Here is a 24,386-nt window from a genome sequence, read left to right as displayed (position 1 = left end):
CTGATTTTGAACTCACTGATTATTCCTTCTGTCTGGTAAAGTTTGCTGTTAAAGCTCTATATTGAATTTTTTAGGTCACTGAGTTCTTTAGCACCAAAATTTGTTTGGTTCTTTTTAAAGATTTGTCACATTGTGAACATCTCATTTTGTTCATGTTTGTTATCCTGAATTTACTTGGTTAGATATCTGTGCTCGCTGATAGCTCACCCAGCTTCATTATGATGAGTATTTTGAATTCTTTTTCAGTCTATTTGTAGATCTCCACACCTTTAGGGTCAGTTACAGGTGCTTTATTTTACCCCTTTGGTGGCATTGTTTTCCTGATTATTTGTTATCTCTACAGTCTTCCACTGATGTCTGCACATTTAAGGAAGATATCTTTTTTGGTCATTATGAATAAGCTTCTACATGGAAAGCCCTTCACCAATCAGCCTGGGCACACGTTCTGGGAAAGGCAGCTGGCAAGTTCCTCAGGACGGCCTGATACCAGGGTCCATGGGTGGACAGACCTGTTGTCAGGGCCTACAGGAGCCAGCCTGACATCAGCCATGTAGCCCATCTACTGGGACAGGCCTGGAGCTTGGATTTATCGGGGCGATCCTGGGTTGCTGGGATAAGCCTGGAACCTGGCTGTACAGTGTCCAGCCTGTCACCAGGGACCAATGCAGACTTGGAGCCTGGCTCCACCGTGGAGGGCCTAGGACCTGAGTCATATGGCCCAGGCCTGGAGCATGGGCCCACAGAGGTGGGCCTGGAACCTGGAATTGACGGGGTGAACTGGCACTAGGGACTCCTGAGGTAGGCCTGAAGCTTGGGTCTGCAGGGGCTGGTCTGGAACCCACATCTGCAGTGATGGGCCTGGAGGCTGGGTCTACAGGGTCCAGCCTAGAACCCAGACAGGCCTAGAACCTGAATCTGAGGGGGGTGCCTTGGCTCCAGGGTCCACTAGAGAAGGTCAAAGCCTGTGTCTTTGGGTGATGGCTACCAGGATAGTGGGTCAGGACCCTGGACCTGTGACAAAGTAAAAAACTTACATCACTCTTCCCCACAAGAGAGCTCCTGAGTGGAGGGAACTTCTCTCAGCACTTATCTACATGGGTTTGAGGAAGAGGTGATGCATGTAACTGAAACTGTTAATCCTACATCCTTCAATGCACCTTTTCTCATTTATATGCTTCATCTGACTACTGTAATCTCTCACCTGGATACTAGAGCTTTCAAGAAGGTTATTTTTGTGCACAGATCACTGTCAAACTGGAGTATCTGTGAGAGCATCTCCTATTCCACTGTCTTGCTGGTGTCACTGTGTGTAAGTCTTAAACTGAGCAAAGTCTACATTTGAAGTAAAATAACATGAAATGATTCATGCAGTTCCTTGAAAGGCACCATTTTAAAGTGAAGATAAAGAATGTCAAGGAAACAGTCTGATTTGCTGAAATGGAAGGAAATGGTAAGGAGCTGATCCAAGTTGGGAATCTGTGTCTGGCCATCTCTGGTATCTATGCTGTTTAACCACAAAGCATCACAGAATTGCTCCAAAGTCTTAAATCCAGGCAGTGACATAGGTGATGGTGATAATAATGGTGGTAAATCAATTTCAAGTAGCAACAGCAGCAGGGATCTTAACTGCCAACCCACACACGCTTGGAGCAACGGATTCTGTTCTCAGTTTTGTCATACATTAAACCATTTACTCTCACAACAGCCCTGTGAAGTAAATACTTTATTTTTAAAGTACCTATTTTACCAATGAGGAAACTGAGGCAGAGAAAGATTTAGTAACTTGCACAGGTCAGTACAGCTTCTAGCCAGCAGAGTTGGGATCTGACACCAGGTGTTATGGCTCCAGAGACAGGGCTCAGAGCACTACACTGAGCAGGAAACACTCTGTCAGGAGCCAGCAGCTGTGGCAAGAGTAGGCCATGGAGGTGGGGGAGAGAGGTGAATGAGAAAATTTACCCATGGGGAACAGGAGAGCAAGGGAGGGCCATTTTGGTATTTCATGAAGTCGTATAAATAATAGTTTCCTACAGTAAGGATCCTATAGTGATGAATGAAAGATGAGTGTTAGGTAAAGGCCATTCCACATTTACTGGCTTATCTCATGGGAATCTGCTGGTGTTTTATGAGGTGTATGAAAGCTTTCTCACACTTGATGCACTCATAGAGCTTCTCTCCAGTGTGAATATTCATTTGTTAATTTAGATTAGAGTTGTAGCAAAAGGCTTTCCCACAGACTTTGCATTCAAGTGTTTTCTCTCTACTTTGGGTCATATTGATGAATATAAGGTGAGTGTTGGTCGAAGGCCTTTCCATATTTATTGCATTCACAGGGCTTGCCTCGAATGTGAATCCTCATGTGTTGACTCAAATTAAACTTGGAGCAAAAAGTTTTCCCACATTCTTTGCACTTAAAGAGTTTCTAGCCAGTGTGGATCCAACTATGTTGGACAAAACCTGGGTGGTAGGAGAAAGACCATCCACATTTACTGCATTCATAGGGCTTCCCTCCAGTGTGAATCCGCCGGTGCTCCGTGAGGTGTGACTTGCGAGAAAAAGCTTTCCCACATTCACTGCACTCATAGGGCTTCCCTCCAGTGTGAATCTTCACGTGTTGACTCAAATTAAACCTGTAGCAAAAGGCTTCCCCACAGTCTTTGCATACAAAGGGTTTTACTCCAGTGTGGGTCATACGATGCTTAATAAAAGTAGACTGTGGGATGAAGGCCTTTCCACATTTACTGCACTTATAGGGCCTCTCTGCAGTGTGAACCCACTGGTGCTTTGTATGTTTGAAGGCTTTTCCACATTCTTTGCACTCAAAAGGTTTTCCTCCAGTGTGAATCTGCTGGTGCTGCATGAGGTCTGAGGTACAGCCGAAGGCCTTCCTACACTGTATGCACTCGTAAGGCTTCACTTCAGCATGAACACAGTCATGCTGTGCAAGATCCTGACTCCTGGTATTCCTGCATTCACTATACCCATGATGGTTCTTCTGTGCATGATTCCTGGGGGCTTTAACTAGTCTGTGTGGGTCACTTTCATGGAGGACAGCTACAGGAGGGATTTGCTCCTGTAAGACTCCAGAGTGCAGACTGTCATCTGTTCCCAACTCATCACAATTAGGGCTCATCTTCCCAGGGCTAGTCTTGTGGGGATCTATCCCAGGCCTTAAGATTCCTTCCTGCATTTCTGATGGCCCTTGTTGAGTTTTGGTTTCTCCAATCCTGGAGTCCCTTGAAGCTCCCTGTCTCGGCCATACCTGAAGTGAGGGTCCCTCAGACAAGAGCAGGTGACAAGTGGCTGACTCTCTAGACTCATTTTTCTCTCGCTCCTGGAAAAGAATTCAATATATACCAATAACCTATTAATGATGCCAACAGAGAAGAAACAAAATCACCACTTTAGAAGGAAAATGAAGATGAAAATAATGCCTCTGAGCCTGTTATGTTTTGACAATCTGAAATCCAGGTTCTACAATTTCATTCTTTTCTGCTCCTTGGACTCTTGACATTTAAAAAGGGAAACTCAGGAGGGCTTGGTGAGGAAGAGTGAGGGTCCGGTGAAAGGGTCCTCCTTATAGTTGAGGAGGGTGGACAGAATAATGATGGCATTACCTGTAGCATGTTGGCCCCAAGAGAACATCTCATCACAATGCTAAGAGAGCACAGGTAAGGTGCACCAGTTCTGTCCAGATGAGAGAATGAAAGAGATCACAAGAGGTCTCCCAGGAGGTGTGCCACGAGTTGTTTCCTAACAGAGTTAGAAACTGCCTGACAGAGAAGTCAGAGGGATGCTGCAGGCAAAGGAGACAGAATGTACAAAATAAATTCTGAGTGAAACCTGGATGCCTAGAGAACTTCAGGGCATGAGAAGATGTTGGAGATATGGAGGCAGAGGGCAAGCAGATTCCCAGGGGTCTGAGTCAGATGTCAGTGAGAACAGTCACTGCCACCCACCAGACAAGGTTTACAAGGCAGAAGTGAGCACAGTCTGAGTGGATGTAGTGAGTCTGCTGTGCCAGGGAACAGCCAGGTAAAAAGACACAAAACAGGTACATGCAATCTGGATAATGAAAATTGTAAATATTTATAATAAATTATAAAGTTATGTATAAAATAAATACACACAGCATATGTATGTAAATGGAAAGATTAACAATATAAAGGAGTACATCCTTTGTCAATGGATCTATAAATTCAATAAGCTCTAAGATAAATTCACAACAGGGTTTTTCAGAGAATATAAATATGGGGCTAGACAATTAACCACTAAATCCTATGATACACCTAAGGATGAAATAATACCAAATACCAAATATCAATTTTGTACAGTTTCCTCTAGAAAACAGAAAAAGATGGAACACTGTCCATCTCATTTTATGAGGTCATCATTACCTTAATACTAACGACAAAAACATATTACAAAAACTACAGACTAGTATCTCTTAAGATTATAGACACAAATATACTGAACAATATATTTCTAACTGAATCCAACATAAGAAAGATAACATATCATAAAGAAGAGAGAGTCAATGCAGGAATGAAAGGCTGGTTCAACATTTAAAAATAAGTCAATGTAACTGACCCTATAAAATTCAGCCTCCATTCATGATTAAAAAAAAAAACAAAACTCAAAAATCTACAAAATTTGTTGGCAAGGATGTGGAGAAAAGGGAACCTTTGTACATCGTTGGTGGGAATGTAAACTGGTGCAGCCACGGTGGAAAATAGTGTGAAGGTTCCTCAAAAACTAAAAATAGAACCATATGGTCCAGCAATTCCACTCTTGGGTATATAGCCAAAGAAAATAAAAACACTAATCTGAAAAGATACATGCACCCAATGTTCACAGCAGCATTATTTATAATAGCCAAGAGTTGAATGGATAAAGGTGTGGAAAATATATATACAATGGAATACTACTCAACCATTTAAAAGAATGAAATTTTGCCACTTAAAACAACATAGATTGATTTGGAGGGTATTATGTTAAGTGAAATAAGTAAAAGAAAGACAATTACTGTATGATATCACTTACATGTGGAATCTTAAAAATAAAACAAACTATTGAATGTAACAAAAAAGAAAAGAGACTCACAGATATAGAGAACAAACTAGTGGCTACCAGTGGGGAGAGAGAAGTAGGGAAAGGCAAGGAGGGGATAAGGGGGTTAATAGGTACAAGTTATTATGTATAAAATACAAAGCTATAAAAATATATTGTACAGCACAGGAAATATGGTCAATATTTTATAAGAACTATAAGTGAAGTATAATCTTTAAAAATGGTGAATCACTATACTGTACACCTGAAACATATATAATATTGTACATCAACTATATAGCAACAAAAAAGGTAGAGTGGGAAAAAAACCCCCTACAGAATAGAATGAATATCCAATAATATGTGCAGAATCTGTATGCTGAGAATTATAAAACATTGATTAAAAAAATCAGAGCAGATTTAAATAAATGGAAAGGTATTTCATGATCATGGTTTGGAAGACTCAATACTGTTAAACTGTCAACTCTCTCTAATCTTTTGATTCTATACAATCTAATCAAAATTTCATCAAGTTTTTAAATCAAGTTCTTTTTAAATATATTCAAAAGGCAGTTACAAAATTTATATGAAAAGGCAAAAGGGAGTAGAATTGACAAAATAATTCAGAAAAAGAACAAAGAGAAAATACCTTACCCAATTTAAAACCTAATTATGCTAAGTGAAAGTCTAAGTTAGACAAGGACAAATACTGCACGTGATCACTTACGTGGAATCTAAAAAATAAAACAAACAAATATATATATAAAACAAAACAGAAACAGACTCATAGAGAACAAAACTAGTGGTTACCAGTGGAGAGGTGGAAAGGAGGAGGGGCAAGAGACCTAAACTGCTATGTATAAAACAGATCAGCAACAAGGATGGGACGTACAGCACAAGAGAACAGAGCCATTTTTTGGAATACAGTCTATAAAATACTGAATCACTATGTTGTACACATAAAACTAATATTGTAAATCAACTATGCTTTAATTAAAAAAGATAATAAAACATACTATGAAGTTAAAGTAGTCAAAACTGTGCTGATAAAAGTATAGAGACTCACAGAACAGTGGAGTAGAATAGAGAGCCCAGAAAGAGTTACAAATGCAGTAAACTCCTTTTTGAAAGATGCACAGTCAATCCAACAAATAGCTCTGGGTGGTCATAAGGGATCAAAAAAAGGCACACCTGGACACATACCTCACACTTCATAGGAAAAATAACTAAAACAAGTCATAGACCTAAATATAAAACATAAAAACGTAAAACTTCTAGAAAAACACATGAGAGAAAATCTGTGAGACCCAGTGTTCAGCAGTGAATATTTAGATAACAAAAGCACAACTGTTAAAAGACAAAAAATAACAAGAAATTGAACTTAATAAAAATTAAAAATATTTGCTCTATGAAAGACACTGTTAAGAGATGAAGAGACAAGCTACAGATGGAGGTAAAATATTCACAAATCACACGTAATAAAGGATTCTTATCTAGAATAAAGTACCCTTAAATACAAGAAAATAGTAACAAAATGAGCAAAAGATCTGAAAACATTCCACAAAAGAAGACATACAGATGGAAAATGAACATATGAAAAGATGCTCAACATCTCTTGTCACTGGAGGCACAAAAGTCAGAACTACAGTGAATTACTTCTACACATATTAGAAAAGACGAAAATTCAAAAGAAAAAAACCGACAGTACCAAAGCTGGTGAAGAACCAGAACCATGAGGAACTCTCACTCACTGCTCGTAGGAATGCAAAATGGTCCAGCCACCCTAGCATGCATTTGACAGCTCTCTAAAAAGTTAAAGAAATGTCATGTAGCTCATCAATCTCATTCCTAACTGTCTTCCCAAATGAACTGAAATCTCACGTTCACACAAAAACCTGTATGCGAACTGCTATGGCAGGTTTGTTCTTAATAGCCAAGCACCAGAAGCAGCCAAGACTGAATGGCTACACAACCTGGTGGATCCGTCCACTGTGGTAATACTCAGTAATGAAAAAGAATGAGCTGTAGATTCACCCAGTGACATGGATAAACATTAAATGCATTTTGCGAGTGAAAAAAGCCAGACTCAAAAGGTTATAGATTCCATTCATGCGACATCCTGGAAAGAGCAAAGCTATGGAGACAGAAGCAGATCAGGGGTTGTCAGTGAATGGGGAAGAGGAGAGTGGCTGACTATGAAGGGGACACAAAGGAGAACTGGTAATGGAACCGTTATACTGGGGTGGTGAGAACATGCCTCTATGCGTTTGTCAAAACTCATAGAACTGTACAAACAGTATGTGAGCATTTAAGTGTGCACATTAAAAATAAAAAAAACAAAACACCAAAACAGGATGTCAGGGGATCGATCTCAGGATGTAATGCAGACTGTGTCTAATGAACCTAAGTGAATTAAAAACACACAGCATAACCTAACTGAGTGGGGAGGGAACGCAAGCTGACCTCAGGAGTGCTGCAAATGGTGCTCTACCTGCACAATGCCAGGATAATGACAAAAAGTAACTATACATAAAATAAACGTACTCTACTTGGTAAATTTGTTTTCCTGGGAAACTACTTGTATAATTGAGTTGAAAAATAAGTCAATAAATGGTAGATAATGGAACCAGTTTTGTCATGGTCAGAGAAAGAACTTACAAATAAGCAAGGAGGGAAGGCTAGAGGGAACCATGCTGTACCAGCTTAAAGTTGAGAAGTAAGTTATACATACCTATATTTCTTAGCTCTGTTCTGAGAGGTTCTAGAAACAATGATGCAGCAACAAAACCACCCAGTGCCTAGACCTTGGTTTCCAAACACAGTCATCCTTCAGTATGTGCAGGGGGTTGGTTCCAGACCAAAATCTGCAGATGCTCTACCCTCTTATATAAACTGGCACAGTACCTGCATATAACCCATGCACATCCTTCTGTGTACTTTCAATCATCTCTAGATTACCTGTAATACCTAATACAATGTAAGTGCTGTGTAAACAGGTGCTGGCATGTTGCAAATCCAAGTTTTGCTTTTTGGAACTTTCTGGAATGTTTTTTCCTGAATATTTTCAATCCCTGGTTGGTTGAAATCCATGGATGGAGAACCCGTGGATACAATGGACTAACTGTACTATTATTTGATACTTATCAAGGGGAGCAGAGATCCTTGGAGAGAGAGCTCATTCTGTGGCAGGGACAGGGAAAAAGAGAAACCAGAAGCCTCTCACACTTCCAGAAAGTAAGAAAATCCTCAAAAACTAAAGAACAGGAATATGTCAAAGGGATACAGGAGCCAACCTGAAAGAACTCCCGATGTCCAAGCCTGAAGTAATTTACACAGCAAAAGACATAAGCATAACAGTGAATTATAACCCAAGTATAAAACAAATATACATGGGCCCACACTGATACATAATCAACTGGATAAATAAATGTGGGAGAAAGGACAATTCTTAATAGAGGATCCCAAATAATATAACACAGTTGCAGCTATACAGTAGATACAGTGTACATACTGCATGTAGTGGGCAGTACCTCCCCCCGCCGCCCATAGTATGGGCTGGACTTAGGCATTCACTTTCAAGAAAGAGTACAGAAAAGGAAAAATAATAACTTTACAGTGAAGAAACCTGGCAGGCACTACCTAAATCAAGTGATTAAGGTCACCACTGCCAGTGATGTCATGTGGATATTATGTATCCCTCACACGAGGTGATGAGGAGGCCACTTCACCTCTGTGGTAGTCTTCTCAAAACTCAGAACCCCAGTCTAAACACGCGTAAAGCCTCAGAGAAACTCATTGAATATAGCCTTCTACAAGATGCCTGACTAACAGTCTTCAGAATTGCCAATGTCATGAAAAATAAGGCGAGACTGAGAAACAGTCACAGGCCAAAAGAGACTAAGGGGACATAACAACCAAACACAATAAATCATCCCGGACTGGAGACAGATGGTGGAAGACTGGTGACATCCAAATAAAGTGTGTAATAAATGAAACTTGACATACGTAACATGACTATGTAAGATATTAACACAAGGAGCAACAGGTGAAGGGAGAGTATATGGAAACTGTAGCATTTATAGAGCTTTTCTGTAACCCTTGAATGATTCTAAAATAAAAAGTTCACTTAAAAATGAACTTTTGAAGGTTCGTTTGTAAGCTATACAGTAAGTTGTTACGTAGGGTATCACAATTACACATAAAAATATTCTAATAAAGAAAACAATTCTCTTACTGCCATTATAAAGGGAACTTGTGATTAGGGTAAAACTCTCTTTTATCAATCATGATTCCTCTCAAGCAATATAAACAGGAGGAAATATGATGCAAGCACTGTATTAGATGATGATAACACCAAATCTGAACAGCTGAATGAAATTACTGTGTAAATTGTCAAAAAGTATTCATGAGAAGTTCAATGAAAGACAGGTAAACAAAAGACAAAAGACACAGTAAAAACTAGAATACACTCGCAACATATATAGTTAACAGAACATTAACATAAGGAATGTAGAAAAAAATTCTTAAAAATCTAAAACACTTCCAGTGCAAAACCTTAATTGAAAAACAGGCAAAAGATCATAAGCTTTCACAGAAGATAACACACTGGCCAAAAAACATTTAATGAGGATTTCAACCTTGGTAGTAATGAGGTAAATGCAAACAAAGACCAGTTTGTACCCATTCAGCTGGCAAAAACAGAGCCCAACAGCGTCAGCTGTGGGACAGGATGTGGTCTGTGCAATCTTCCATTCATTGCTGGTGAACTTAACAAACTGATAAAGCCATGTTAGAAAACACTAGGCAACAAAGTTGTTTCCAATCATCCAGTCATTCCACTCATAAAAAGAATTACAACTAGTGGGGTAGGGAGTGTAGCTCAGTGGAAGAGCACATGCTTGGTGAACACAAGGTCCTGGGTTCAATCCCCAGTACCTCTGTTAAGGGAAGGGGAAGAAATTACAACTAAAACTCCTGCACGTGTGCACGATGACACATACATCAGAATCTTCACAGCACCATGGGGGGGACCACATAAAAAAAAAAAAGGGAAACAAAATGGATAAGTAGATTGTGATATACTGATGTAATGAATATTTTGAGAAGGAGAAAAACTACAGCTCACACATGGTAATTCTTAGTAATTTAACGCTGAATTTTTAAAAAGCACGTATCCAAAGACTACATTAACGTCTTGGTCCATCTGGGCTGCGGTAACAACATACCACAGCCTGGGGAGCTTACTAACAAAAGAAATTTGTTTCTCACAGTTCTGGGGGCTGGAATCAAGGTGCCAGCAGGGTCACACTCCATTGATGGCCTTCTTTTTGGCTCACAGCCAGTGCCTTCTTTGTGTCCGCACATGGTGGAAGGCATGAGGGAGCTCCCTGGACCCTATTTGATAAGATACTGATCCCATTCATGAGGGCTCCACCCTCATACTTTTGCACCGAGTAAAGGCCCCACCTTCTAATGCTACCATCTCTGGAGGTAAGGATTTCAACATACGACTTTTGAGGAACATGTTCAAACCATAGCAATCAACTGTGATACCGTCTATGGTAAGTTAGAAAACTGATGATAGTTAAAAACAGCAAACTACGCAATATACTGTTTAAGTATGCTTACAAACAGGTAATCATTAAACCAAGCCATGAATTGACAACTAGGTGAAAGACAACTAGGTGAAAGAATGCTTGAAAGACATTAAAAAAAATCCAACACAAGAAACAGAAAATCTGAAATGCACGACATCTACTAGAGAAATTCAATTTATAACACGAAACACTCCCACATATAAAGTAATGGAATTATGAAAGCAAGTTCAATAAGGTGACTATCTCTGTGGGGAAGGGAGAAGATGGGAAAAGGAAGAAATTTATGGACTGAGGTAGCATATTAGTTGGTAATTCTGTTCTTGCATTGGCTGATGGTGTTCACTATAGCACTTTTAAGAGGAAATAAATGACTGGAAAGAGTTCAAAAACAAATTAAACATGACAGTACATTGACAAATGATGAGAGTATGTCATAAACCAAGGTTTATGATTAGTATAAACCTACACACCTGCAGTCAATTATAAATGTTAGGAGCCAACAGAGTATAGTGTTTGATATCATGGTACCAGGGGAGAATCAGCCCAGGCTCAAATCCCAGCCACAGCACTTGCTAGTTTTATGCTCTTCAACAAGCCATTCAGTTTCCACAAGCTTCTGCTCCCTCACCTAAAAATCAGAGCACAAATAGATTCTCTCAAAGATCACTGTGAGGATGGCCTGAAGCAGTGCACACACAGTGCTTAATGTGGTGCTTGCAATGCAAAAACAACGAATACTTGTTAACAATCCTGTCTCCATTGTGGCTTGGATATGGGACACAACATGCAGGAGTTGCAGCTGCAGAACTAAGCAGAGGTGGATCATTCTGGGAGACTAACTACCCTAAAAACAAGAGAGGGCCGCGACATGCGGGAAAGCCAATAATGAGGGGGCGATCAGAGTAAGAGGCAGAGAACAATCCAGTCAGAAGTGGAAAAGGGGCCAATGGGACTAAATACCAAAGCTCAAGTGCAATAAAGTAGAACAGATTTTTGGTGCATCAGAAACCAGTATAGTGTGGGGGTGAAGACTGTCACTTTGGTTCAAATCCTGCCTCTACCAAGCAGTCATCTCGACAGTTATTCACTGCCTAAATCTCAATTTCCTGATCTGACACACTGGGAGACTCCCAGTTTCTAATTCACTGGCTGCCACGAGGGTTAACAAGACAATACCTGTAAAGTACTCAGCACAGTGCCTGGCACAGTGTGAATGGTCAGTAAATCCTGGGCCATCATCCATCATCGTTATTACTGTTGTCACATTCGGCAGTTAGGATAAGACCCGCAACCTCGTCAAGAAGGGTTTCAGTGCTGTGGTCCTGAGCCATCTCACTACTGGGCCTCAAAAAGGAAACAGGGAGACGCCAAGTGCTGATGAGAATGTGCAGCAACGGGCACCCTCACACATGGCTGGTGGGAGCGTGAATGGGTGCAGCCCTGCAATACCGTCTGGCAGTTTCTGTTCAAGCTAAACTATACCTACCCTAAGACCCAGTCATTCCACTCTAGTGCATATTCCCAACAGAAGTGAGTACTTACGTGCATATCCACAAGTAAGATGAACAAGAACATTCATGATATCAGATATAGGAAAAAAACTAAAAATGGCAGTCACGGGAGAATGAACATACTTAGAATGAGATACTGCCGAGTACTGACAAAGAACGGAGTTGAATTACATGCAACCACCAGGAGGACACTCTCGGGATAAAGATCAAAAGAAGACAGACAGGTACGCAAGAAACTGACACAACATTGTAAACTGACTATAACGCAATTAAAAAAAAAAGACACACATGACAATAAACTGTGGGGTTCCATTTATGTCAATTCAAGAACAGTCAAAGCTAATCTAAATACCCATTTCCTTTCTAGGAGGAAGCATGAGAAGCCTCTGAGATTGCAGGGGAAGGTGTGATTTAGTCTCTGGTGCAGGTAGTGGCCATGGCAGGGGGCAAGACCTCTTCATAAAGTTGGGAAGGGAAGCTACAGGTATGAGACAGGTAGAGATGGTCCGTAAGGTAGAGGAGCAAGAAAGGACAAGAGATAGGTTGTATGCTGAGATATCAGTGCCTCAGGGAGTGGTGAGTGTTTGGATCAATGGTTGTGTGGATCGGGGAGCTGGTACAGGAGACAGATCTCACCAGGAACACAGAGCAGATGTACACTGACCAGTTAGCAGTGTCCGGGCATCACACTGGCAAATGATGATGAGAGTTTAGACCAGGATGTTCATGGTGGAGCTCACGGAGGTGGTGGTGGTCATGGATTCACCAGATGTGAAAAACATAAAATAAGCCAGATGACGATGGGTGGATATTGGGTTAGATGGAGGCCAAGCACAATTTCCCACTTTCTCGAGTGTCTTGAGTAACAGGGCTATCCACTGAAACTGTGGATGGAGGAGTGGGCAAGATCATAATTTCCCCCTTAGGCATGAAGAACCTGACGGAACATGTGGAATGTCATGGAAAGGTAAATATTTGGAAGAGACTCCATTGGGCTGAGGAAGGGGCTAGAGATCCTTATTGGCTGACTGAGCAGCGCAGGAAAGCAGGAGAGGGGCAAGACTGTGATGCTGCAGTGGCACCAACAGCACACCTGGTGACTCCAACAGTTCTCAGTGGCCCAGACGTGGGCCAGACAGAGCCAAATGACGCCTTTGAGGTTTTACAGTAAAGGAGGGCCAGGAAAACTATGCAAGTAGGGACTGCTTTTGTCTGAGAAATGGGAGGATGGATGAAGGGATGGAAAAGGGTGAGATGCAAAGTATATACAGGCAAATGTAGTATCAGGAGTTCTTTTTTTCTTGAGTCCAGGAGGATGTGTGAGACTATGCATTGTGACTGACATTAGAAAGATCCTAATAGCTGACTTTATTTTTGAGCTCCTAACTATAACTCAGATGTGGTGCTAAGTACTTTCATGCATTTAATGATCACATCTTCAAACAGTTTAATGAGTTATAATTTATTATTACTTCCATTTTCAAGAGCAGGCTGAGTGGAGCAGACTGGGTTGATGTGGACGAAACCCATCTGCTCTTCTCCTTGGACATACAGCTAAACCTCAGTTCCCAGCTGGGTCAAAGAGGGACAGCCAACTGCTGAGTCCTTGTCAAAAGAATGTGAGGGGAAGTCTGTGTGCGCAATTGGGTGTGATTTCTCTCCTTCCTCTCCTGTTTCCCCTCTGCCAGTGGAATGATGCCAAGGTAACCAGAAAGCCAGACAGAAGACACCTGGGTCTCTGAAAACCTGTGTGATACGAACTCCCATGTGACCCACGTAGACTATGCCATGAGTGAGAAAAATACTTTCCATGTGCGATTTTGGAGATTATCTGTTAACGGCAGTGAATGTTAACAGCCTAACTTAGCTAAATGGGGCCCCCAAAAATGATGCACTTCCCTATTGTCACTGGGCAAAGTGAGGTTTTAATACCAAGCAGTTGGGTCCCAGAGCCTCACTCTTACATAATAAAACAGGTCCTTCCCCCAGTTGACAGTCAAGGAGGTACTGAGGTGGGAGGACGGAGGGACTTCAAGACAAAGAACTTTACACTGACCTAAGCACCCAACGAGGTGACAACAAGCAGCTTCCCATGGAATTCCAGGAGCCGTGGTCCTCTCACAGCTCAGGCGGCCATGAACCCCACTGCCTAGCACTTGGCCACCCACCTGGACAGACACTTTGGGAGAGGCTTCTCTTCACCACCCATAGCTCCTGCCTGTGCTTCAGTGGGTGGATCAGATCTGGTTTGTGGAGAAAGAAATAAGATGTGTGTGTTTTAGCAAAGACAAAAAGAAATGTCTCAATCCTAGATGAAGAGGAGACCTCAGGATGAGGCTGCTCTTGTCCAAACTGGTCTGTGACCTGGTAACCAAAGCCAGGAACGTCATCATTGGGCCCTAATGGCTGGCTGTCTAGGCTGATCCATCTCCCTTGACCTCAGTCCTAGAGGACCCCCAAACCTGTTCAGATGCAGTCACGGGACCCAGATGCACCAGGGCTCATGGAACATTAATTACAACCATCGGTAATAACTGCTTTTCTTTACACTGACCCACTTTTCATTTAACTTTAATATATGTCTTCAAAAAGGGAATCTTCTGTCAATTTGAGAAACTGAAAGGCCAGTTTCTCATTTGCCACAGATGCCAAGTTACAAGAAAACCAAAATAGTACTGTTAAGTCTCAGTGAATTCACGCTGCCTGCTCAGGGCTGTGAGTCTAAGGCTGTCCCCTCTGTTGAAGAGGGAACTTACCAATAATCAAAGGGGCATTAAAGACTCAGCACAAAACAGAGAATCTCTCCCGAAGCAAGCAGCAAGCAGGAAAGCAAAGACAAAAAGGAATGGCCTTCCCTGACTGTCCATCAGTGCCTCTTGTCAAGCTTGTGCACCCTCTAAAATCATCTCCTGTACCGAGAATCAGGGCCCACCTAAGAACACATGGGATGAGCATGTACGCATACGGGGCCAAAGAAGCCTTTTACATTTTCTTTTTTTGTTCCTGACCATCACAGAAAGTGTTTATTACCACAGAGGAAATCACGAGATGCTGGAGCCCACACCTGGGGGCCTGGGCGGCATGTGTGATCAGGGAGAGGTGGGAACCCCACCAGTTGTGGCTGGGCAGCCTCTGGCCAGCAGGTTTGCTTGGCTCGGGAGACTATGGCTGGGTTTGTTTTTGAGGAGCTTGGGGAGGTGAGCCTCAACAAGCAGGCTTTCTCCCGGACGAAATAAAGGACAGCCAGAACCAGGGCAACAGCTGCACAGACACTACCTTAAAATGGAGATCAAATTAGACTCATCACAACATGAAGTGCATTTAGCCCTGATCATAAAACAAGAGGCAGAAAGGAGCACAAAGACAGGATAGCCTGTCTTTGAGATGATGCTTTTAAAAGGTAAACATTGGCAGGGCCATTCCCCTCACTAACAGCAAGCAGCACACAATTTCCAAGCCAGCTTTAAAAGCTATTATCTTTTTTATCTGTTATTTGGATTTTGAACAAAATTGATGGAGTAGGAGCCAGTAGAGGAATCCTGTCTGATCTGGAAATTTTCTGTGGAGAGTCTGAAAGGCCAGAGAAGCAAGTTCCCAAGGTCTTTTGGTTTACCCAACATCTCTTCCTTTAGTCTTTCATTATGTTCTTCAGTTTGCTTAGGTAATCTCATGCAAGCTTCCCTTGCTTGATGTACTGATGGACCTTTTTTCTAATATGGATTTACAGTCTTCCAGGGCTTCATACAGCTTGTCGGTTTTCTCATACAACTCCGCTCTCCGCAGTACTGTCCTGATATAGCTGGGGCTTAAATGAATTGCTCTGCTGCAGTCACTGATGGCCATCTCTTTCTTGTCCCGTTTCATCCTTGAAGCAGCTCTGTTTGAAAACAAAATAGACCCGTCTTTCTGGAAGCAGGACAGACACATCTGAAGGGTTCGCCTGTAAGAACTTTCAGCTTCCACATAACCTCCTTTCTTAAACTGCTCATTTCCCTCCTCCTTTAGTCTAGTGCTCTCTTCTCTCCTTTTCTTTTTCTCTTCATCGGGCATGTTTCTTTCCAGTTCTATTGGATATTCTTCATCTAGTTCAAAGGAATTCCCATCATTTTCAGGTTTGTTTTCAACCTCATCCACTCTTGGTTTCTCCTTCTCAAATGAGGCACTGGGGTCATAAAAGCTCTCCTCTTTTACCTGGTCCTCCTGGGGATGGGTCTCAACAACCTGGAGCAGTTTGCTCTGGGAATGGTGATCTTTGGCATTAGAAACTGGCGGACTAGCACCCTCCGCTTCCTGGGGATCTGTAATTTTCAAACCATTAAACAGATCCTCTGGAACCCTACAGTTTTCTGACTTCTCCTCCATGCTCAATCAGTGACGGAGGCGAAGCTGAAAAGCTCCACAGCTCCTCTCATGGAGCTTCGTAACGGCTGAGACCCAAGGAAGCCTTTTAAATGAGATTCTGTTTTTCGATAGCCAGTAGGCCTCACAGAGATGTGAACTAGTGTCCTGTATGGTTCACTCACTTTCTGAACATCCCATTACCCACAGGTTTTGCTAACTAGGCTGCGAACCAAACAAACTTGGCCACTCAGCTTCAGTCATGTGGGAATCTGGAGAAGGGACAAACTAGGGCCAGCCTGTGCTGAGCACTGGGGTTAGAGGTAAAAAGAAGAGTGGGCTCCAGTGGCTGTTTCCTGCCACTAGGACACCCATGTGGAGACAGCCAGGTGAAGAGAAAGAGAGAGATATGAAAAAAAGTACAGAGATAAATAGAAAAAAGGAACTGAGGGGCTTCTAAAATCAAGGATGGTGTGGCCACTTCTGGCCATGAACTCCCTGTGGCAGAAAAAGCCGAGAATGGCACAGAGAGACCCAAGAAGAGACAGAAAGAACAGAAGACACCAAGGCCAGTATCTAATCAGGATTTCTTCCATTTCCTGACTTTAGTCTCTCATGGTGCCTGCCTGCACATCCTGCCCTCAAATATTAAAAGACACCTATATTTCCTCCAACAAATCTTAGTCCTTTGGCATCTGAGCTGTTTTGAGGGGCAATTGGTTTCCTGCCACAAATTCCTTGTGGCAGACACAGAAGACTAGGCAGCAGGAAGTGAAATGAACACTCATCAGGACTGCAAGGAAGAGGGAGAGTGTCCTTGGAAGCCTTTTGAACAAAGGCAAGGATGAAGGAGGCTGGAGGTCCCCACAGAAGGAGCAGTGAGGCCTTACCCAGAGAAGCCAGGAGCCCACAGGTCTCCAGCAACACCTCCCAGTACAGGGTCCTCTGGGCAGTGTCCAGCTGCCCCCACTCATCTTGGTTAAAGGTCACTGCCACATCCTTGAAGGTCATCGATGCCTGGAAAGTCAAATAGAGGTAGCTTTGTTGGCCCTGGGCCAGTGAGATGTGATTAGATACTGATGTTCAGTTGTTGGTAAAGGACCATGAAGCCCCAAGGCCAGTATCACTTCCTAGGAGCTTAGGCGCCAAGAGGAGACAGTGACTTTGGGCAAGAATATGACTGTATCAGAGCAGAAGGCCCTCTATGCTGAAATCATTCCGGAAAGACATAAGACAATTCCAAGGCCATGAGGCCTGAGAGGCAGGGACAGCAAGCACTCTGGGGTGAAGAGGAATAGGGAACAGATGACAGTGACCATAATACTACTCAGCAGCTGAGCCTTGCTGGTCCTCACCGACTGCCTGCACCATGCTAAGGGGTCACATGCGTATCCCAGCAACTACAATCCAGCCCCAGCTCTGGAGCTAGAATCTGACTTTGAATAAAGCCTACTGAAAACGACAGCTGCCTGCCTTACAACCTGGGGGAAGGCAGCTTACTTCTCCAACTTCTGATTTCCTCATCAATACAGTAACAGTTCCCATTGCACTAGGAGGTTGTGTGAACTAAAGAGAAAATGTTCATGAAGCAAACACTGGAATGCTTGGCGCATGTAAGCGCTTGGCCTGTTTCCCCTACTTTTATTAATTCTCCCTCAGCTATGATGTAAAGACCGTCATCATCTCTAGGGTGCAGTCAGTGACCTGAGGCTCAGGCAGTTCTGGCAAGTCACTTAGAGTCACGTGTCCCAGGAAGAGAGGCAGAACATGATCATCTGTACAAGACCACACCATCTTACCCTCTGGAGACTCATCTTGGAGGTTCTCCCGCCTGTGTACATACTCCAGGACATCTGCTATCGCCCCCTCGTTCCCAAGTCCATGTGCCAAAGGGACACTTGCCTGTCTTGCAATGTTCATATTACATGTCACCTCTAGGCCTCCTCAGTCCACTGTGGGTGGAAGGATGGCCGAGAATGCAGGCTCTGGTTGTCCGTGTACAGGGTGTTGACTTTTGGCTACTTAGGAGCTGTGTGACCTTCGGCAGGCCTCAAGTTCTTCTTCCTTAAGCCAGGGATAATAATAGAACCTAACTCTGAGGAGGTGGGGAAACACCTCGACACAGATCAAGTGCTACGTGAAGGCCAGCTGTCATAGTGGTTATTTTTCCTCTTTGCTCCCAGAAAACCCTGGGTGGGTGGGAATGAATCCCTCATCTCTGCCTCTGTAACTACTAGATTTTGTGCACAAAGATGTCAAAAGACAGGCAGGTGTGGATACTTTATCTAGCTACTAACAAGGGCAAGGAAAGACCCTTCTGCGAGGTGACACTGGTGCAGAGCCGGGAAGTGAAAAGGCAGCCCTGCAGAGATGTGGGGACAGTTTCCCAGGCTGAGGAAACTGCAAGGGCAAAGGCTGGGAAGTGGGAAAAAGCTTGGAATGTTCAAGACAGCTAAACTGGAGAGCAGTGAGCAAGGAGGAGCAAGAGAGAACAGAAAGGGAGGGACAGAGGTGGATCTAGCAGGGCCCTGCAGGCCTTGGTGGAAGGTATGGTTGTATTTAAGAGTGATGGGAATCCCTGGTGGGCAGAGTCATTCACTCATTAATGACTTAGGGAGCACCAGTTACAGGCCCTGTACTGTTCTAGGTCTGAGGATAAAGTGGAGAACAGGAGCCATGCTCTAAGGGGTTGGGGAAAGGTCCCCAAGAAGGAATGCAGAATTACTATCTTGAATGGCCGCTGAGGATTCTAGAGACAAGAAAACAGAGTGAGGGTGTCAGAGATGAGGATAACTTTACTTGGAGTGAGTGGGGAAGGCCTCTCCAAGGAGGGGACACAGGAGGAAGCCTGAAATGAAGTGAGAAAGGTAACCACGTGGAGGACAAATGAACAAATACAAGTCCGGACAATGATGAGGGCTATGACAAAAGTAAACACAGTGCCATGCTAGAGGCCTGTTGTGTGTTTATGTCAAAAGACAACACTCTTGCACACCAGCATTACTGAATATGTAACGGATTTGCTTTTCAGATATAAGTGTCTTAAGCAGAAAGACTGATTCACTACTGTCAGTGGTAAGTCAACTCCGCTTGCAAGCATCAGATGACAAGCGCGAAAGAGGAATTCAGAGGCCTCCTTGGCTTTTGGCCTGACGTGATCTTCTGTGCCCTAGCGGAGGAGCAGCAATTCCAAACACGCTATTCCCACCCACCTCTTCCCGCAGGTTTATCCCACTTCCCACTCTACGCATCAGCTGTGTAGAGGTTAGAGCTCAGAAAGGCCCAAGTGTCAGATTCTTCTTGGGGGTGAGCCCCTAAGATCACGGCCTAGAAACGCACCTCCCTAGCAACAAAACACAAAAATGCTGCTGCCTGGGCAGTGCTGGGGGACAGAAGCACATCACGCAAGTACCCTTCCCATTTACCTACACCAAGAGGGAACAATTGTAAACATTTCTATTTTACACCCAAGGAAATGGAGGCCAAGCTTAGCGATGGTACTCAGGCAAGGTCACAGCCCTGGGATGGGTGAAAGCTAGAATCCACACAGTTTCCACACTCGGCAGCCCACGTTCCGCTCAGCCGACTGCGGGAAGGTCCACGGATGGACCGTACTGGAGATTCTGAGAAGTTACATTTCCCCCTTTCATGCCGCAAACCGGTTACTGCCAGAAATGAGGCTCTCTCCATGTAAACCCCATCTTAGACTTCATGGGCCGTGAATGACCCCATGCCAAAGTCCCCAGACCCAACGGCAGCGAGGGCAAAATGAAGACTCCCCGGATACCACCGTCTCCTACATCGGGGACCCAGACAATGAAGGTAGTGGTCCGAGCGGGTAGGATCTGGGGCACCCTCCACTTACCAGCGTCGGTTCCATAAGGGCCAGGGCCGTGTTCTCGAATTCCCTGTGCGGAGCCGGGCCAAGAGAGGCGGCGACAGAGACGGTCCCGTGCGCTCCCGTGAACCTTCCCCGCCTCCCCAAGGTCCTGCAGGGCGCAGAGGTGGCTTCTGTCTCCTTACAGTGTTTCCCTGAAAAGTTTTGAAAGGTAGCTTGCTGGAAAGCTCCTGTGCACCAAACCACCTGTTTGAAAAGAACGAACCAGTTCGGGGCGCCCGAAGACCCAGCCAACCACGTAGGAAACGGCCCTTTATGGTCGCATTGGGCCAATTCTCACCGCTTCTCTCTCGGCACAGAATTCTGGGTAATGTAGTTTTTCTCCTGCAAGCGGCCAAGCCGGGCCAATCTCCTGAAAGAGGGACCCCCCCCCCGACCCCACGTGGGGCGCTGGGAAAAGGTGACCGGAAGTTCTTAGGAAGGGGGTGGGGACCCCTCATCTTAAAGGGGAAGCAGCTAGGTTTATCTGCCACCCATCCCGGATAACTTTAAAGAGGCAGGATTTCAGATGCGCCCAAAGGTTACAAACCTAATGCACACACCATACTGTACTATGTTTTAGACACAAAGGATGTCTTTGTACCTGAGAGGAAATATATGATATCTAGCTACTCCTCAAATACACAGAGATTGAAGCTTTGGAGTTCGTTTTGTCCACTGGGGCGGTGGGGGTGGGGGTGGTGCTGGCAGGGAAGCAAAACGTGAGAGTTGTGAGTTAAGTTTTACTTGGGACAACATGAGGGCTATGACATAGCCCAGAAGGCAGAGTCTCAGATAGCTCAGAGGAACTGGTCCAAAGAGGTGAGGTCGGGGCAGTGAGGTCAGGTCAGTATGTATGCGCTTGTGGTGAAGAGGAATACATACACTGAAGCACATTTTTGCAGAAGCTTGCTGCTCGTCACCTGGAGGTTGCTGCTAGTCATGAGGAACAGGTGTCTCTGTAAGTGATTATAGTGCTTTTCTAGATATGAGAAGATGCAAGAATGTGGGCTCATAAAGTCTTCTCCTAAATCTATCTATCTGAAGGCCTGTTCTGCCAGTTTTCCCCAGAGCACAGAGTGCCCCATTCCTGATCTCTCCCCTGAACTCCTTTCAGTGTGTGTTGAATGAATGCAGTGGCTGCAGCATGGCTGCAGTGGCTAGTGACTAATCGTTGCAGAGGCAGATGGCAAGTGACAATTTTTATTTGGCAGTTTTGTAAATTTCAGTATGTTTTATTAGAGATAAGAGAGAAAAGACTCCAGCAGGGATAGAAAGATGAAGGGGAGGGGAGTTTTTCAGTGGCCCTGAAGCCAGTGAACATGGATAGTGCTCTGCCTCTGGTTGCCTCAGAAAACGTCTGTCCTGTTGGTGTTACCAGTGATGTGTCCAACCTTGCCAGCAACATTATTTTACCCAGGTCCTCTTTCTTAATCCATATCCTAAAACGTATTCAATTTCTTTTAGGAATCTGGAAAATATCTTGAAAGGAAAGCTACTTACAAAATATCATTTCCTTCCAGGAAAGAAGCTGTCACAACCCTTGCAAGTGTACCAAAGGGGCCTCTGAAACCTGAAACAAGTATTTGTGACTTTAGGGTCTCAACGCCTTATTAGGAAGTGATTATCACTTCACCTGTATTTGCATAAACAGTAGTATGTGCATGGAGAGTGAGAATATTGCTGAAATACACTTGTAAATTAATTTCTGAAATTCATTAATAGTGACTAAGTATTTATTCAAAGATATTACTGAGCCAAACTTGGGTCTACTGGCCCTCGTGCAGTAAAGTCAATCTGCTAACACTGGGTTGTGGTGAAGAACAGTATAGCATTTATTGCAGGGTGTCAAGCAAGGAGAATGGGCAGCTCATGCTCAAAGACCTGCACTCCCCAGTGGCTTTCAGAGAGGGGTTTTTAAAGGCAGTGTGAGGGAGGTGGCTGCAGGGCACATGATCAGCTCTTGCACAATTCTTGGATTGCTTGGCATCAAGGTAGTTTCAAACATCACCGATTTTCTGGTTTCAACCAGTCTGGGATCTGCATGCTTGCAGTCAGTAGTTTTCATCTAGTGGGGTCTACTATCCTGTAAAAACAGCTTAGGAATATGTGTCAAATCTTTGTCTATATCTTTCAAGGAACTGGGTGTTTGGTGACTATGCTTTGTGGCTAGTTTATAGTCTAAATTGTTACCAGCTTCCCAGCCCTACAAGTATTCTTTGTTTCTACATCTTCACATTTCCAAATCATTAACTCTCGAGCCAGCCTTTTGAGACTCAGGGGAGGCCTGAGAGACTAAAGCAAAAGCCCTTTCCTTCAAAGGACAGAGACACAGGGGCTTGTATACAGTTTCAAAGATAGTGGTAGAAATACCCTTGGGAAAGCATACTGTGACAAGTGAAAAAAATTAACATTTTAAGGAACTTTGAGCAGAAGAAACTGAAGTCTAAGAAGTAAGAGTATGAGAAGTAATAGCATGCGCTCTGCTGGAAATTTTACCATATCTGAGGATTTCTCTTCAAAATGTATTTCTTATTTTAATTCTTGAAACATTGAGGCAAGATCCACTAGAAGAAAGTGGTAGAGAGGATATTTAGAAAGATTTCCCAGAATGGTGAAAATGAACAGGAAAGAGGGGTGGGTTGTCATGTTTATTCACTGCTCTGACAAATAATCAGTGAGCAAACAATGGATTTTGGGGGGGCACTTTCATCAGTGTATGGGAGACAAAAAAAGAGACACAAAGACACCTGCCTTCGTAGTACTTACATTCTATTTCAGAAAGATAGGCAAGAAAAATGAAAAAAAATTACTACATTAAGTAGTTTATAAAATATGGTAGACAAAATGGATATATAGTAGACATAAAGGAGAGAAGGTGAGGGTGCCAAGAAGGTAGTGGAACAAACATTGAGTGAAGGAGTAAAGGGGAATAATTTTTCAAATAGAAACTACGAATTAATGATGCTGCTATTAAGAATCGCCTATGTATAGGTACACAGAGTAGGAAGCACCAGGATTCTCTCTCACCACCTAAACAATAATTTCAGCAGACTCATGCTGATGTAACTATTTTGGAACTCTGTAGTCCACTGAAGGCTTGCAAATTCCATAGGAAGGCTTGGACAGTCAATTGTGATTAGTGTTAGTCAATCTCAGCCCTTTGCACAGTAGCAGGTACCAATCCTCCACCCTGTGACCGACAAGTGTACATGTGTTCTTGGAGCAGGCTATGCATAGCTTGTGGGAGCTAGGGCACAAACAACTCTGTCCTCAAACATCAGGGATCTGTTCTTTGATTTCTGTTCCTGATTAGAGACATGCGGTCATCTGAGGAGCATGGCTATTGTTGTTAAACCTCCCCTCCTTGTTGTGAGCCCCTCCCACTCTGATTTCCAGAATTACCAGATTATTAGATTTAAATGCCCACTGTTCAACAATAAAACAACAAAAAGTCAGCCAGAGGGAACTGTCAGATACCGTGAAGAAGACAGACTGTGGGAATCACAGAGGAGGAGAGAGAGAAAAGGTAGAGGGAATATTTGAAGAAAGAGTAAAATCTTCACAAATTTGATGAAAGACATGACTATCCCAGAAGCTCAATGAACTCCAAGTAAGATGACCTCAAAGAGACCCACTACACTACACATTATAATAAAAATTTTGAAAGACAAAGACAAAAGAGAGAATTTTGAAAGCAGCAAGAGAGTAGCAACTTATACAAGGGACCAACAGTAATATCATAAGCCTGTTTCTTACTAGAAACTTTGGAGGCCAGAAGGCAGTGAGCTGATACATTAAAGTGCTCAAAGGAAAACATCATTGACCAAGAATCTGCTAATGGCAAAACTTTCCTTCAAAAGTGAGGAAGAAATGAGAACATTTCTACACAAACAAAAACTATGGGAGTTTGTTACCACTAGACCTGCCCTGTGAGAAATGTCCAAAGGAGTCTTGCAGGGTGAAATGAAAGGACACTAGGCAGTAACCTGAAGCCATGTGAAGAAAAAGATC

At 43.4% G+C, this 24,386-nt stretch overlaps 1 protein-coding gene and 1 pseudogene across 1 annotated transcript; both read right to left on the bottom strand.

Annotated features, from left to right (window-relative positions):
* Positions 1-1,579: 1,579 nt before the first annotated feature.
* Positions 1,580-22,887, bottom strand: LOC140685436 (uncharacterized). Its single transcript, XM_072967241.1, has 3 exons — positions 22,872-22,887; positions 20,361-20,579; positions 1,580-3,334 (listed from the first exon to the last, which is right to left on the bottom strand). Exons 1-3 carry the CDS (start codon positions 22,872-22,874, stop codon positions 2,423-2,425), a joined length of 1,134 nt encoding a protein of 377 aa, XP_072823342.1. The 5' UTR covers positions 22,875-22,887; the 3' UTR covers positions 1,580-2,422.
* LOC140698101 (tetratricopeptide repeat protein 1 pseudogene) lies at positions 13,448-16,670 on the bottom strand (annotated as a pseudogene).
* Positions 22,888-24,386: the final 1,499 nt, after the last annotated feature.

This window comes from Vicugna pacos, chromosome 9, assembly GCF_048564905.1.
Source record: "Vicugna pacos chromosome 9, VicPac4, whole genome shotgun sequence".
Lineage (NCBI taxonomy): Eukaryota > Metazoa > Chordata > Mammalia > Artiodactyla > Camelidae > Vicugna > Vicugna pacos.
This window is presented reverse-complemented; position numbering and strand designations above follow the sequence as displayed.

Coding starts and splice junctions, on each gene's coding strand:
- LOC140685436 (XM_072967241.1), bottom strand. Junction 3,335..20,360: donor CCCTTATGGAACCGACGCTG/GTAAGTGGAGGG, acceptor ATTCTTTTCCAG/GAGCGAGAGAAAAATGAGTC.